At 45.6% G+C, this 15,176-nt stretch overlaps 1 protein-coding gene across 1 annotated transcript in view; it reads left to right on the forward strand.

Moving 5' to 3' along the window:
• C10H1orf35 (chromosome 10 C1orf35 homolog) overlaps positions 1-4,966 on the forward strand; it is a 101,057-nt gene extending 96,091 nt beyond the window's left edge. Inside the window, exon 9 of the mRNA XM_078665330.1 lies at positions 3,852-4,966. Coding sequence (XP_078521456.1) covers positions 3,852-4,161 — 310 coding nt within the window. The 3' untranslated portion in view covers positions 4,162-4,966. The remainder of the gene's footprint in view (positions 1-3,851) is intronic.
• Positions 4,967-15,176: the final 10,210 nt, after the last annotated feature.

The raw sequence follows: 15,176 nt of genomic DNA on the forward strand, positions 1-15,176 counted from the left end.
ACGGAGTGTTCCACAACTCATAATCTACGCAAGTTGTTTTCCGCACTGCATTATTTTGAACCGAATTTTCAGTCTGTTGCTGTGCTGCTTGATGCAGCAAAACCCTTTGACTCTGTGCACTGGTCCTACATGTTCGCGGTTCTGAGCAGGATGGGGTTTCCCCCTTTCTTTGTGCAGTGGCTCAAGGTCCTCTATAATGGGCTGGTTGCCCGGGTACGAGTCAATGGCAGGGTGTCGACATTGTTTTCTATAGAAAGGGGAACAAGCAGGGCTGCCCCCTCTCACCCATGCTTTTCTCCCTAGCACTAGAGCCTCTGATATGTAAACTACGTCAGAAGCATTCGGTTGCGGCATTAAGGTTTCGACAACACCCTTTGATTGTCTTCCTCTATGCAGAAGACATGATGCTATATGTCCGTGAGCCCTCAACATTCCTGTCACCGTAACTCAGGGAATATGTTCAATTCGAAAGATTTTCGGGACTCAGTATTAATTGGTCCAAATCAGTGGTTTTTCCACTGACTGCGCATACAAAAAAAATAGAGCTTGACTTCCCACTGTCATGGACCTCCGATCCCGTGAAATACTTGGGGGTGTGGATACACCGGGATCCCGCAGTGGTGATAACGGAGAATTATCGGTAAGCCATTGTGCGCATTACTGAGCAGGCCGAAAGATGGTTGCATCTCCCTCTATCGTTGGCTGACAGGATAGCCGTTGTCAAAATGGTCTTCTTGCCCAAGATGCTATACTTCTTCGTCAACATTCCCATAAAACTGAATCTAGCGTTGTTCCGTGCACTGCAGTCGGTGCTGTTGACCTTCGTGTGGGGGGGAAACAACCCAGATGCAGCTGGGACTTATTGGTGCAGCCCTTCGATCGGGGGGGGGGGGGGGGGGGGGGGGGTTCGAAGGTCCGGACCTTCGGCTCTATTATCTGTGTGCGCAGGACAATTCGCTTATCACTGGCACTTCCCGCAACGCTTCCAGCCTCACGTGGCGATTGAAGCAGATGCTGTTCTCCCTGTCCCGTTGTCAGCGATGGTTCTCACGGGAGGATCGGGTGGGCCCCGTACGGAAATAAATCCTCCATTGTGCACGTCATGGGCATGGCTGGCGCTGGCTTCCAGGGCGCAGCTTTCTTATCTATAAGCTCCACCCCTGCCCGTGGCGTCACATCCGGTGGTGTCTGCGGCTCGAGAGACCTCTGCCTTGAGGGAGCTTGCTGGAGCGGGCCTCGTCCGGATGGGCGATCTATATAGGGAGGGGCGCTCTAAGACTTTACGCGAGGCTCAGAATGGGGTGGAACATGGCTTTATGTTTAACTTCACGCATGTCTGGGTCCGTCAGGCTATACGTGATGTGTATCCCGAGTTCCCTGCGGAGCCCACGACACTTTGTGCATTGCAGGCAGTCTTAACAGGATAAAGTCGTAAGGGGCTTATAACCAAACTTTACAATTCCTCCCTACGGGAACTAGAGATGAAGAAACACCCATCATGCTTGCGCTGGCAAACTGTGATAGGCAGGCCCATCACGATGGAGGCTTGGGCGGCATGCTGTCAGCTCACGGGCTGTCTCACAGCCAACTGCAACCTTAGAATTATACATTTTAAATGCCTACATCACGTATACTACTCTCCTTTGAAATTATATAAATATGGCCTGAGAGAGACTGCGAATTGTGTGTGGTGTGGTGCTGCGAATGCAGATTTTTATCACGTTGCGTGGTTGTGCGGTGGCGTGTTCGCCTTTTGGTCTGAAGTGACTCGCATTCTGACGGAAGTGGTGTTGGGACTGGTGGGTTGTATGCCTGAACTGTGCATCCTTGGGTATGTAAATGCCTGAAACCAGCTAACAGACGTATTGTTGCGATCACCTTGTTTGTAAAGAGGGCGGTGGCGCAACAATGGTGATTGCGGTCCGCCCCTACTATAAAGTAGTGGCTTCGCAATTTGGTTTATTGTAGAGATCAATTGCAGACGTATGAGGAGGAGATACCAGAGTCCTCCCGTCCTAAGGACTTTTGGGCCCCTATCACATCTTATCTGATGTCTCACCCTGACATATTCTAAATGTGCTGTCTTATGTGCTGGAACTTCCCTGATTGAGCAGCGGCATCCTGGAACCTGGAGTATTTGTACCTTTTCATCGACCGATTACCTGGCCAATTTAATGATGCCTAAGAACTTGTCTGTACTGGTTGATATTTGTATAGCGTGCAAAAATGTGGTATGATATCTCGGAAGAGTAGCAATAATGTGTATCTGTTGCCTGGGAGGGGTTGGGGAGGCGGGCGTGGGGGGAGTTTTTTGGGTTTTTTTTTGGATCACATGTGTTTGATTCGTCATGTACAGTTTGGCATGCTTGACTGTATGCTTGTTTTGACAGTATCAATAAATCTTTTGATACAAAAATAAAGTTTCCTGGCAGTAGTCTACTGTAGCTCAGTCAGTTTGGGGGACTGTGAACATTATCAATAACAGTTTGTTAAGTAAAATAAAACGATACGTTATTGAAATCACCATACGTTGTGTTAGTGGGGGGTGATTACAATTGAGGGAGTATAGATCTGAATTAAAGCTCGAAGTGGCAGCCTTAAATTATATCTAGCTAAAAGGCTATAATGTACAGGAACAGGCAAGCACCTTCATAAGACCGCCTCTGAGAATTCTGAATACCAGTGGGAGGGTCATAACAGTAAACGGGGATATTGGGAAATTTTGATTTAGAAATAAATACTTCAAATGGGTGGACAAGTACTTAAGGTAGAACCATCATTGACCACTGTACAAACTGGTCTGACAATCGACTTCTAATATGACGTACTTGGGATCAAATTCTTGGACTTAGTTATGCTGCTCACAGGAAGACGAGAGTGGCTTTCTTTTGGTAGTTAATGAGAGCAATACAACGTTTCATTAGATGGATGCGTCTAGAATACTTGCAGCAGTATGCACTTCTGTTTTATGAGCGAAATGCATATTCTTATTTACACTTTTAATGGTTCTTAACCGAAATAAAGGTATTAATTGCCAGATCACTATGATTTCGGTAGCGGTGGACCAATGAGATTCGTGTTCCCCTCACCGCATAATGTATGATCCTAGCAGGGGCGTGTATATCATTGGTGCAGTAGGTGCAATTGCACCGGGGTTCAGAACCCGAAGTGGTCCAGTGAACTCTGATAACTGCTGCATTTTACTACTTTAACAGCTGTTATATCGGCCACTTTCCTTGCTCTTGCCAATGGCATCCTTCCTAAGCTACCGGATCTTTGGCAAATAATTTTGTTATCCCGTGCCTGTTTAAGTGACACGATTGAAGGGGCTTATAAAACAGGTAAAGGCGTATGCCAATGTGTGTAATAAAAACTTGAAACTTGCTGAGGGAAGAGCTACATGTCTCCTGCTCTTCCATTTTCGTGTGCTCTGTGCTCCCAGACGACCGGTGGCTTTTTTAGTGATCACTATATGTTCACTATGTGCTAAAAGAACCAACCGAGCATGTGCGCAGAAAAATGCACATGCGTGGCGCATGAAGGCATGATAACTTTACCCATCCAAAACCAAAAAGTTTCTCCTTTCAGAAGACGCCTCTTTTGTGCTGTGGTGGGGCTCCGGGTAATTGGACAGGAATGCGTGTGCTATTCTCACTTTTGTTTCCTCTCCGCTTCTGTTTTAAACAGCCCACACCCAGCATTTGAACTGCCTGCGCTTTTGTTCCGTTTGTTTCCACTACATTCTCATTCATTGCGAACAAAAGTCCTGGTGTTTAATGTGACAATTTGACCTGTTCCTCTTTGTCCCCTTTTGTTTTGTTTTATTATTTTTTATGATTTCTCTGCTGCAGGAGGAAAAAGGCCTCACATGAGCGGAATCATCCATCATCGCCCCGGCAGCATGGAGCCAGCCGGCGTGACAGGCATTCATCAGGCGACCAAGACGCCCAGCGACCGCCTGGCAGGCGGAGGCATGACACAGATTCGTCGAGCGATGGCGAGAGCCCCCTCCGCCGCCGGCCGGCGGGGCCTCCCACCCAGGGCGGTGGCGGGAGCCACAGTGGCGACAGACGGCGAGAGCCCCCTGCCGGGCGACGAAGAATGGCGTCCCCTTCCGCACGTGGGCCCAAGCGGCGGCACGACACCGATTCGGACGATTAATTGACTGCGGCTCTTTGGGTTGGCAATTAACTCGATTATGGGGAGCCGCAGTGAAAGAGCCCGGCTCTGCTGCCGGAGGTCTACAGACAGCGGTGGCATGCGTGGGTGGACAATGAAAATGACCCAGCCATATTACACTACTGTCCACGAGTGTACCCATAGCTCGTTTGGGATGTGCTTTTATTTGTCAATTTTACCCCCCTCTATAGGTTATTATGTTTTGTTAGCTAAATTACATTTTACAGTTTACAGTGATTAAATTAAAATGCTTTTTTTAAACTATCTTTTCACGACAGTAAGTTGAAGTACGTTCCACTTTTCAGTGTTTTTCCTTGTAGCTTGGTGCACGCTGATTTTTACTCCTTGGATGATACCTTTTATATGAAAAGCACCAGACGTTTCTCATACGTCGAAAGCCCTCCTCGTAAATAGAGCTCCTCGGTAACATCTGCGCGTGGGATCATGGCTGATAACGAAGTGTCGCACTAGGTATTTGAAAGTGTATCAGTCCTGTACATGCTGCCCTCCCGCTTGCATTTCTGTGGACACTGTTATAGCAACACCTGGGGAACTGACAGCCTGAGTTCTTTGCTAGGGTTTCTATATACTGCCTCGTTCAATAAATCATTCGTGCTTACCCAAGAAGTGAATTTTACATTCCATAATTCCAGTTGTGCTAAAGCACATAACTATAGAAAATAAAGGAAATGTGCTTGTATATGCGAAATAACCTCAATTCTTGCCGGAAGAACCTATTGGCAATGTCAACGTAATAAAGACACTGCTCCGAGCTGTGTTGAAAACACTTCGTGTTTTGATTCTTGGGTGAAAATGCACGATTAACTGTTTAATTTGGGAATTATTAATTTCTCCTACTTGCTGGTAATTGATTTCTTTTTACTATATGTGTATTGACTTCAATTTTAGGTCGATTGCAGAGCATGAGCTGAAATCATACATTTTTAACAGTGACATTTCTGCCGGTTATATTGGAAGTATTAATTCTGATGTACACTTTGTTTTGTGAAATTTTATTTTCCGCTTGAAAACGGTTTCATCCAAAATAGTTCCGACTTCCCTGCTGATAAAATCTGCCTTTTTTTGATAGTTTTGACAGGATACCACTGTTTAGCTAGGAGTTATTTTTTCATGGATGTAATTCAAATGTTTAAGGATAGAATTGCATGAGTTTTTTTGTGTAGAGAAGAGGAGCGGATTTAGCCCACTGAATGAAATCATTACCATAGTTTAGCTAGCAGTTATTTTTTCATGGATGTAATTCAAATGTTTAAGGATAGAATTGCATGAGTTTTTTGTGTAGAGAAGAGGAGCGGATTTAGCCCACTGAATGAAATCATAGGTGCCCCTTTCATAGCAGGAGTTTGCTAGTGGGGAACTCGCACAAAGAAGATTCCAGTCTATCTCAATCTGCCTCAATAAAGTTATGACAAAGGCAGGAAGTCTGACCAATTTAAAGCATTTTTTAACACCAGTAGGCTTTTAAGGATGGGTTGAGATTAGCCCACGTTAAAGGATGTAGACCGATATTGTGTAACATGGTATCTCACAGATTTTTGTGGTGTTGTAGGTTACCCCTTCTTACTAACTCTTGACGTCGAAGATCTGCAGTGTGGTAATCCTAGTTAGACCCTTTTCACAGTGTTATCTATTGTTTTGCCTACTGCATTATTATATATGTATTTGTAATGTTATGACTGTTGATGGTTGGGAGGCTATGTGTAATACAGCTGGTCTTAGTTTTTTGTGGTGACAAGCCATTGTTAAACTCCAGAGGCCTAATTGGTCATTGGGAAAAGTTATGTCACATGTCATAGGTCTGACTTACTTATTGTGAAATACATTGATTAAAGTCAGTAGGCCTTTAACCCGTTGACCGTGGCGCGAATTCCTCCACGGTGCAGGTGAAATAATGAGTGGGCGTAGTTCGGACGGCCCCAGCTGTCCTCCACATGGGTTAATATTGGATTGTGTGCGGAGGGGTTAATATTGGATTGTTATTACACTGTGTTGAAGGCTATAGACTTGTATTTTGTTACATGGAATATCTCAGATTAAGTCGGTAAGCAAGGGATTTGGTTTTGGTTACCTTATCTGGCAAACCTTCAATCAGTTAAGCAGTTAAGGGCTGTAAGATGTTTTATCCAAGGCTCGATCTTGGGTGTTTTATTCGGCGGTAAGATGAAAAGAAATTTTGTTTTGGCAGCATTAAGTTTGAGATGATTATCCGAGTGAGAGATGCGTGTTTTGTAAAATGACATTGATGGATATAATATCCTCTGCGGAGGCGATTTTGAGATACAGCCAAATAGCATCACATACATATGATAGTAGTAAAGCGAGGCTGCGGGGGAGATTGTGTGCTTGTATTTAAGTATCCATGTTAATCGCAGCCCCTTCACGATCTGCGATTAACATGGATATTTAAATAAAAGCTTTCAATTTGCGCGCAGCCTCGCTTTACTACCAAACCAATACAGCAAGTCTGTAAACAAGGCAGATTAGCCTAAAAAACATACGCTGTGTTTTGAAACTTGCTGTATTGTATTGATGGTAAAGCGAGGCTGCGGGGGCAGATTGAGTGCTTTTGTTTAAATATCCATGTTAATCGCAGCTCGTGAAGGGGCTGCAATTAATATGGATACCTAAATAAAAGCAGACAATCTCCCCCGCAGCCTCGCGTTACTAAGCAAACATTGTGTGCGCTTCAGGGCAATAGAAAAAGCACACGCAAGTGGCCACATCAAAACACTTACCTCTGCAATCTGCAAATGCCCGTATTTTCGCGCCGCACGCCTTTTAAAAGCGGTGGCGGCGCGAATACTCTCGCAGGATGTGCCCTCTGTGCTGCTTCACACATGGCACTGCGCGTTTGGGGGTAGGGAAGTGAGCGCGCTCGCGGCTTATTGGGAACAGTGCAGCCGATAGTAGTTCATTTGCTAGTTGTAGTTCATCCTCTATCTTTGTAGTTTTTTCCATGAAGAAGGCAGCCAGGTCTTCACAGTTTAGGAGGGTGCTGGATTAAATGTCTAATGGGTTTGATGCACTACGTGATTGCTGTTTGATTATTTTGAATAGTTTTTTGGGCCTATTTCTGGCTTGGACAAGATGTATTCTGATGAAATTAGCTTTCACTTGTCTTATTCTTCTGTTGTATGTGTTCCTGGTTGATCTTAAGCATTTTAGAAGTTCCAAGGATGGGAAAGATTTCCAGGCTCTTTCTGCTATTAGTAGATTCCGCCTTTTGTTGTTCAAGTTGTCATTTAACCAGGGCTATGATTTTTTTATTGGATATGTTTTTAGTTGAAAGGGGGAAATAGAGTCAATGACTTCCAATATGGAAGTATTATAGAAATCCGTGAGGTCCTGACATCATCCATGTTCGTATGAGGGATCAAGGTATTATTGCAAAGGGTAGTTAGTTCAATGCTATTCTGTATTAAGTAGCATTGCTTTACCGTTCAAAGATGTCCACCATGTTTAGAAGCATTATGTTAGCCACATGTTAGTACAACAGTGATGTATGATAGAAGTTAGCGTGCAAAGATAGCTGCTTAGTGTGAAGTTTACTGTGCAGCCGCCTTGGGATGTTATTGTACTTGGGGTATCTTTGGTTTTGCCCCTCGAAGATGACCACCGTGTTCCTTCTAAATGTGGAACTACTTTGCAACTTTGAAATAATGATACACTATGTACAATAACATTGCAAAATGTCACCTGCTACTACGCTTAATTTTATTTTTCTATTGCAAGCATAAGCCTGCCACGTTTAAGTAGCAGCTCATTATCCTTTTTTCTACTTTTATTCTTTTAATTTATCTTCCATATGTTTGAGGGGTTTTGTGTCTGTTTTATTGTGGGCGGGTAAATGTAAGAATAAGTCAATGAGTGGATGAATGGTTGTATGAGCGAGAGTGCTTGCGTTATAACCTATTGAGTACTTAAACTCATCAATGAAGGAACGGACAATTTCAGTTATAAGCCAGACATTGCTTGTTTATTAGAATATTGTTAACTATTTTCAGGTTTTGCTCTTCTTAATCATTCCCTATATGCACATTTCTCAAAGTTTTCGCATGCGGGCCACAAAGATAACTAATGCTTGTCGTCATCCGTGCTGTAGACCACTTCGAATTCTCATAATGCAGTTCTACTCCGGTTGAGTGTGTCACTTTCCTAGATTCTTATGTTCAGTTTTTAGTTGTGCGATATAGATTTAGTAGGCAGTTGAATTATTTTTATTTAAGGAATGTGTATTTGTTTTCTGTGTTTTGAGATCCTTGTTACTGCTCCTCACACCACTTCAGCCTGTGTGGTTTCATGCTGCAATTATTTAGCAAAATCATTGAAAACTGCTCCTCGTTGTTACTCTTCCATACCCAAAATAGAGAGTGTGAAAGTGACTGGCAACACAAGGGGGAATCTGGGGTTCCAAAGTAGTGGGCAAAGTAAGTGGAAGGCTGTCTACTGAGATGTAGCAAATGGGGACTTAAAAACTATTTCAAAGTTATTCTCAGAATGTATGGTCCTGGGAGGTTTATCAGATGAGTAACGAGACAGGAGTACATTATGATATGTAGTACCTTGCAGATTAATTACTTCAAAGAAAGCAGGGAATTTATCTGAAAACCAACCAGCTGGAAGGCAATACTAAAATGTTGGGGTGTGCCGCAAAAACTGAAATAGTGTTCAGGAGCCAAAGTTAATGATGTCAGAAGAAGCTAAAGAGTGTCATCGAAGATCAACTAGAAGTTGCTGTATTGTACCTTCCTCAAGTTGATGAGTGATTTGACTACATGGATAGGGCTCAAGGTGGCTATTTTGTATGTATAGTTGCTGAAATGTACCGTCTAATAGAGACTTTTAGCCGCAGATTCATTACCTTAGAATATTACCCAGGCATAAGAATCGATCAGGAAAGTCTTGAGAAGTACCCCTGCACATAGGCAGGTGGCGTTGAACGGCTCCATGTAGGTGTCACCCGCATCAGATATGACTTGTACGGTGTTTATATAGGCGCCATCCCAGCACGCTGACATCTGTTTTTTTCTTTCAGCACCAACAGCGTGGTTCTGGAAGAGCTACCCCTTTAACGTTTTGACCACTTTTTCGACATTTTTGTCTGTCTCTTTTGAGCATTCTGCTCCCAGTGTGATAGGGATGTCCCCTAAAAAGTCAGTGGGTTTAAACCCTGTGGGGCTTGTCACTGGCAAATGTCTGTGACAGACCCCCATCTGGTTTGTCTGCAGTGCCTGGAGCCGGACGAGAACTCCAGGAACTGTCCTGACTGCCGCACCATGACTCCGAAGGCGATTCAGAAGTGGGAGATGAAGCTCCTGCTGTCCCGACATGGAAATACTCTGCACTGCTCCGGGTCCTGGACACATGGAGGGTCCCAGGCCTGCTCTCTGAGTCATTCCCCTCAGTCGTTGTCTTGTTCAGAGTCGGGTAAGACCCACGAGCACAGCAATCTAAGAAGTTGTAAACCTCTTTGACTTCACTGCGCTGGTCCAAGTCAGTGGACGAGGACAGGAAAGATGGCACAAGTCGAGGCTCCGCCATTCACTACACCAGCAGAGCCTTAGCATGGGTTGGCTACGCGCCTCCCTGAGTTTCCTGGAACCAGAGTGGCCCCCAAGGACTTTTATGAGACTATGCATTTCATATTTGGGCATCCAGATCCCTCAAGTTACCTCTGGCCCCACGGGTCCGGGAGGTGCCTGACTTGCCCACCCCCCAGCCCCCCTTTTGTTTGCCCTTGACGCCAATCTGGCTTTCTGGATCAATTTCCAGATCAGTGCCAACTGCAATTGCGAATCTACAACCTTCACTGAGGTTCAGGCCCTTGACTCAAGGTCATATTCATTCCTTATGCAGACACCAAGCCAGATTAGTGTTTTTCAACGTCAACTCTAGTGCCATCCTGATCCCAGCGATTGCTTGGGTCGGAAACTGTGCCTCCTTTGCTTGACAGGGCCTGTGGGGAGTTTGTCAGGGGTGAATATGAGTATCCTTACAGTTATCCTGATCCCCATCAAGACCCTCTGACCCATTCGGAAGACAACCACTGGCATGAGGAACTGACAGATGCCATTGGCCTCGACACCTCACCAGATATTGCCCTGGTGTCTTCTATTAGTGTGGTTATGGAGGAAGGGCTTCCTTTGCTATGGTGCTGAGGAAGGCAGCTGAGATCCTCTTCTGTGAACTGCCTTCCGTGGAGGTCAAGACCATATACTTGACGGAGGTTCTTTAACTGGGGATACCCCACTAATAACCCCTATTACTCTTCAATGAAGCCCTTTATGATGTCCTGGCTGGTGCCTGGGCCAAGCCCTGCAATGGCAGCCCTGTGCACAAAACTATTGCATAGTCGCCACAGCGTTGCTCCTAGGGACCCAGCTTTCTTCACCCAGCACCCCACCACTGAGAGCCTGGTGGTATCCAGAGTGAATCCCAATGCATTCCCTACCACTCCATCAGATAGGGAATTCAAGAGGTTGATTACCTTCGGGAAGAGGATTTTCTCTTCCACCTGCTTTGCACTGCTGTTGGTGAACACAACCTGTTTCTTGAGCCAATATAGCCACTCTGTGTGGGACTCGGTTCCGCAAGTGCTACCTATGGTCTTGGAGGAGACCTGAGCCATCCTGAACTAGGCTGGGACGCAGTAAAGTTTGCCCATCAGATGCTAAATACAACAGACTCAGTGAGGATAACTATTGCTTAATTGGTGGCATTCCGCCACCACACCTTCATGAGGTAATCTGGCTTTTAGGGGGATGTTCATGTATCCCTTATGGACATACCCTTTGATGAGAAAACTGATTCAGCGATTGAGCGCTTCATGGAGAGTAGGGTCACCGCCCGATTGTTTGGGCTAGTCATGGCATCATGCCAGCCTCACTCTTTATTTTACTCCTTCCGTGACTGAGGTGGGAGCTACCAACTGTAGCCTTTCCAGCAGAACTACCATGGCCAACAGGCTTCTCAAGCTTTTTGTGGGCGCGAATGCGGCTCCCACCAGTCCTGTGGGAATGGAGGCCAGAGATCTGCCCAGTACACAACCACCCCAGCAGCTGCAGCCTCCAAACCCCTATTAGTATGCCCTTGCAATAACACGGTCGTCAGGTTGGAGGCAGGACCCGGCACCACCTACCCCAATGGCAAGCCATAACCTAGAACCAGTAGGTGCTACAAATTGTCCTATGAGGTTATGCTGTTCCACCGCTAGAAACTTGCCGCCACTGTCACTGTCCTGAACTGTCTGATGGAGGACCACCTCTGGGCCAGCATCAGAAGCAGGTTGGGGTTGCTATTCCTGCTACTAGTTGAAACCATGCATCTGTCCTATCTTAGATCTGCGCCCTCTCAATTCCTTTCTGAAGAAGTTGAAATAAAAAATGCTAACGTTTGTTCTTGTGCTGTTTCAATTAGACCCAGGAGGCTGGATGGCAGCTTTGGACTTGCAGGACACATATTTTTAAATCCCCTTCCTGCAGGCCCAGCGGCATCACCTGTGGTTCACGGTGTGACATGAGCATTTTTCAGTTTGGTGTGCTCCCTTTTGGTCTCTCCATTGTCCTTCAGGTGGGCACGAAGGTGATGACAGTGGTTGCTGCAACTCTGCGGAGTTTGGGATTTCCAGTCTTTCTACCTCGATGACTGCATTGTGACTAGACTGGAATATGGAACTCCTGTACTCCTTTCCGTTGATACCTCTCTTACCCTGAGTTCTGAAAAAGATAAGAACCGATCTGGTACAAGTCATCCTGGTAGCTCCAGATTGGTTGAGGATAGTATGATATCCAGAACTCCTGAGCATGTGCATCTGTCCTCCACTATCGGGCCGCCCCTTCTGAAGGATCTCATGTTGCAACAATGCAAGATTTCTGCACCCAAACCTGCGCATTCTCCACCTTCATGCTTGTAGATTGAGGGACAACAGTTGAGGGTCTTCGATCTCCCTCACTAAGTCAGTGAGGTCATCCTGGCAGCCAGGAATCCTACAGAAACTATATACACATACCATTTGGCCAAGATTTTTGCTTGATGCGTAGAAAAACACATTGATACATTTTCTGCACCCTTGTCCGAAGTGCTGATATTTGTTCGTCCTTAGCCCAGCAAGGCCTGGCTCTGGGCACAGTTAAGGGATATCATTTGTCTATCATGGCATTTTTGAAAGTTTCTGGACGAACCCGCCCTGTTAATTCACCTATTGGGACACATTTTCTGAAAGGTCTTCAACACAAGTTTCCTCCCAAACCTTTCTTTATGCCCCAATGAGATTATCATTTAGTTTGAACCTTTTTGATGTGTTCATCTTTTGAACCAATGCATAGCTGCCCTCTCAGACTTCTGACTATCAAGACAGTCTTCTTGGTGGCCATCACATTGGCCAGGGTCAACAAGCTACATGCACTTTCTGTTCACCCTTCATAACCAGCTTCTTCCCAGAGAACCTGGTTCTGCCGAAAGTGTGGACACCATTCCACGCTGGCCAAAGTATCACACTGCTGACTTTCTTTGCTCTGCCTCAGTCCTCAAAAGACGAAAAAAGACTCCACCATCTTGACCCTAAGAGGGCATTGTCCTTTTATATCGATTGCACCAAAGAACACCAGGAGGACGATCAGCTCTTTGTAGGGTTCACTGCAGCAAAGAAGGGGAAAGCAGTACACAAATGGATCATCTCCAGGTGGATTGTACTCTGTGTACAGATCTGCTATGTCTTAGCCAAGAAGCAACCCACGGAGGGTTTTCAGGCTCATTCCCTCAGATCCACTGGTGCGTTAGCTTGTGGAGTTCTTGTCCTGGGCATCTTTTACAGTCCTGTTTGTCGGTGCTGTTCCATTTGGTCCTCCAGGACTTTTCGGTCTAAGCCAGTTCGCAGTCCCACTTCATGGGAGGTATTTCTTTGGTATCTATTCCAAAGTAGGCAATCTGCAGCTAGAAATCTCTATCAGAAGAACAGGTTACTTTCCTTCGGTAATGCATTATCTGGTAGAGACTCTATCTTGACGCAGATTCCTTACCTATCCACCTGACTGCCTCTCTCCCCCCTCCTCCACCCTCACCACCCCCAATCCTCCCCATTCTGCAAACTGGATTTTTTTCTGCCTAAAAACATGCTTTGAGGCCCTTAGAATCTGAACACTGGTCGATCAGCCTTCTGACGTGGCCCTGTACTTCTGTGGCGTACATAGTCACTAATAGAAACTGATGTCCGCACACTGGAGCTGTGCTTATATATAGGCACCACGCGCATCACGTCTGGCACGGACAAAACCTACGACACTAGCGCAGTGCCGTTCAATGCCACTTACTAGCTCACAGGGTCACTGCTCAAGATTTGACGGATCTGGTCTGATACCTGGGAAATATTCTAAGGTAAAAATCTGTGGCTTTATAGAGTCTCTAACAGATAAGATGTTACCGTAGGTAAGTAACTTGTTCTTTGGTGGAAGAGACAAAAGATCCTGAGGGAAAGCAGGCCTTGGTTTTATAGGAGTTATTAACCCTATAGGGCCCTATGGATGGAAAGATTTATTTGTTCTTAATGTCTCAAAAGTGCTCTACACTTGTATATATGGCCTATGGGAAGGATGCAACCAACTCCTCTAACCTGCTTCCCCAGTATTGTCAACCTTGGGGTACTTTGTTTTAATGCCAGGTTGTGCACACACCCTGGCACTCGAAGATCCCGAATGTCCTTCGGCAGTCTGAAACTGGAAAAAAGAGGTCGGGGGATAAACCTAGAATTATGATGAAAATATAGGTGTTTTTGGCACAGAGGTGATAGTACAAGCAAACCAAAGAGGTGAAGTGTAGAACCCAGGAAACATTTTTGAAGGACACATTCAAGTCCGTGTAGTGTACAAGCGGGGAGTAAAATGCACAAAGTGAAATAGGTAAGAAGTCAACTGGGTAGCAAGTGCACCTGTCCAGTTTTGTGCCGACAATATCACACATGGTGGAGGTTTCCACAGTGTCAAACACTGCAAATGAGGATGAAAGAAAGTTGATTTTAGTTAACATAGTTTATATCATTTATTTGATTTTTTTTAAAACCTTTATTTTTCAGATTTAAGGAACAGCCATCAGTACGGGTAACATTATGCACAATACATGGCAGGTCATGTTGGAAAGCACCATCATTCAAATAACAAACGTCCGGGAGGCTTTTCTCCATCTCTCCATGTTGCCTAGCTACTCACCAAACAGGCAGGGTGAACACTAACATTGCTGCAGGTAAATCTCCCCATCTGGATCATCCACACTCATACCCGTGCCATCGCTGCCAGCGGACTCTTAGTCTGCGCGCTGGGCTTAAAAGATGTCACACACATCCCTTCATACCAGGAGGTCCTTTTCCAGATTATTATCATGACAACAGCTCCATGAGCTCCTCCTTGGCCACTGCCCACTCGTGTACTTCCCTGTGCCATTGTTTGACTGCGGGTCATGCTGACCCATCCAAGTGATTTCCGCTCTATGCCTGGCCAGGACTAGTGCCAGTTGCAGGAATCTGTAGGTCATCTTGATGACCCTTCAGTTTCTTCACATAGTCCAGCAAACAGTGTAATGGCATATGATTAATTCATAAGTGCGCGGCCCGCTGGAGGTCTGTCACTACTAGTGCCCAGAAGTCCTGCACTGTCGGCATCTCAATGCAAGGTGCATGAAGTCCGCCCTGCCAGCATTGCAGCCCGGGCAAGTGTTCGGCCAGGTAGGAGATATGCGGTGAAGCCTTAGAAGTCAGATAAGTTCTATGGAGGAAATTATACTGCTCCAGCTTAAAGCGAATGTTACAAGACACCGTGTATGTGTGAGTTCACAAATACCCGTCCATGCATGGACATCCAACGGATCCAGGTCCCATCCGAATCCCACAAAGCACATGCCCTGGGTGGTGGACCAGCCATATCCTGTCTCCTCTCCCTATATAGATGTGTGATCAGATGTCTACCCATGCTGCAGGACAATAAGATGCC

Source organism: Lissotriton helveticus, chromosome 10, assembly GCF_964261635.1.
Source record: "Lissotriton helveticus chromosome 10, aLisHel1.1, whole genome shotgun sequence".
NCBI classification, from domain to species: Eukaryota; Metazoa; Chordata; class Amphibia; order Caudata; family Salamandridae; genus Lissotriton; species Lissotriton helveticus.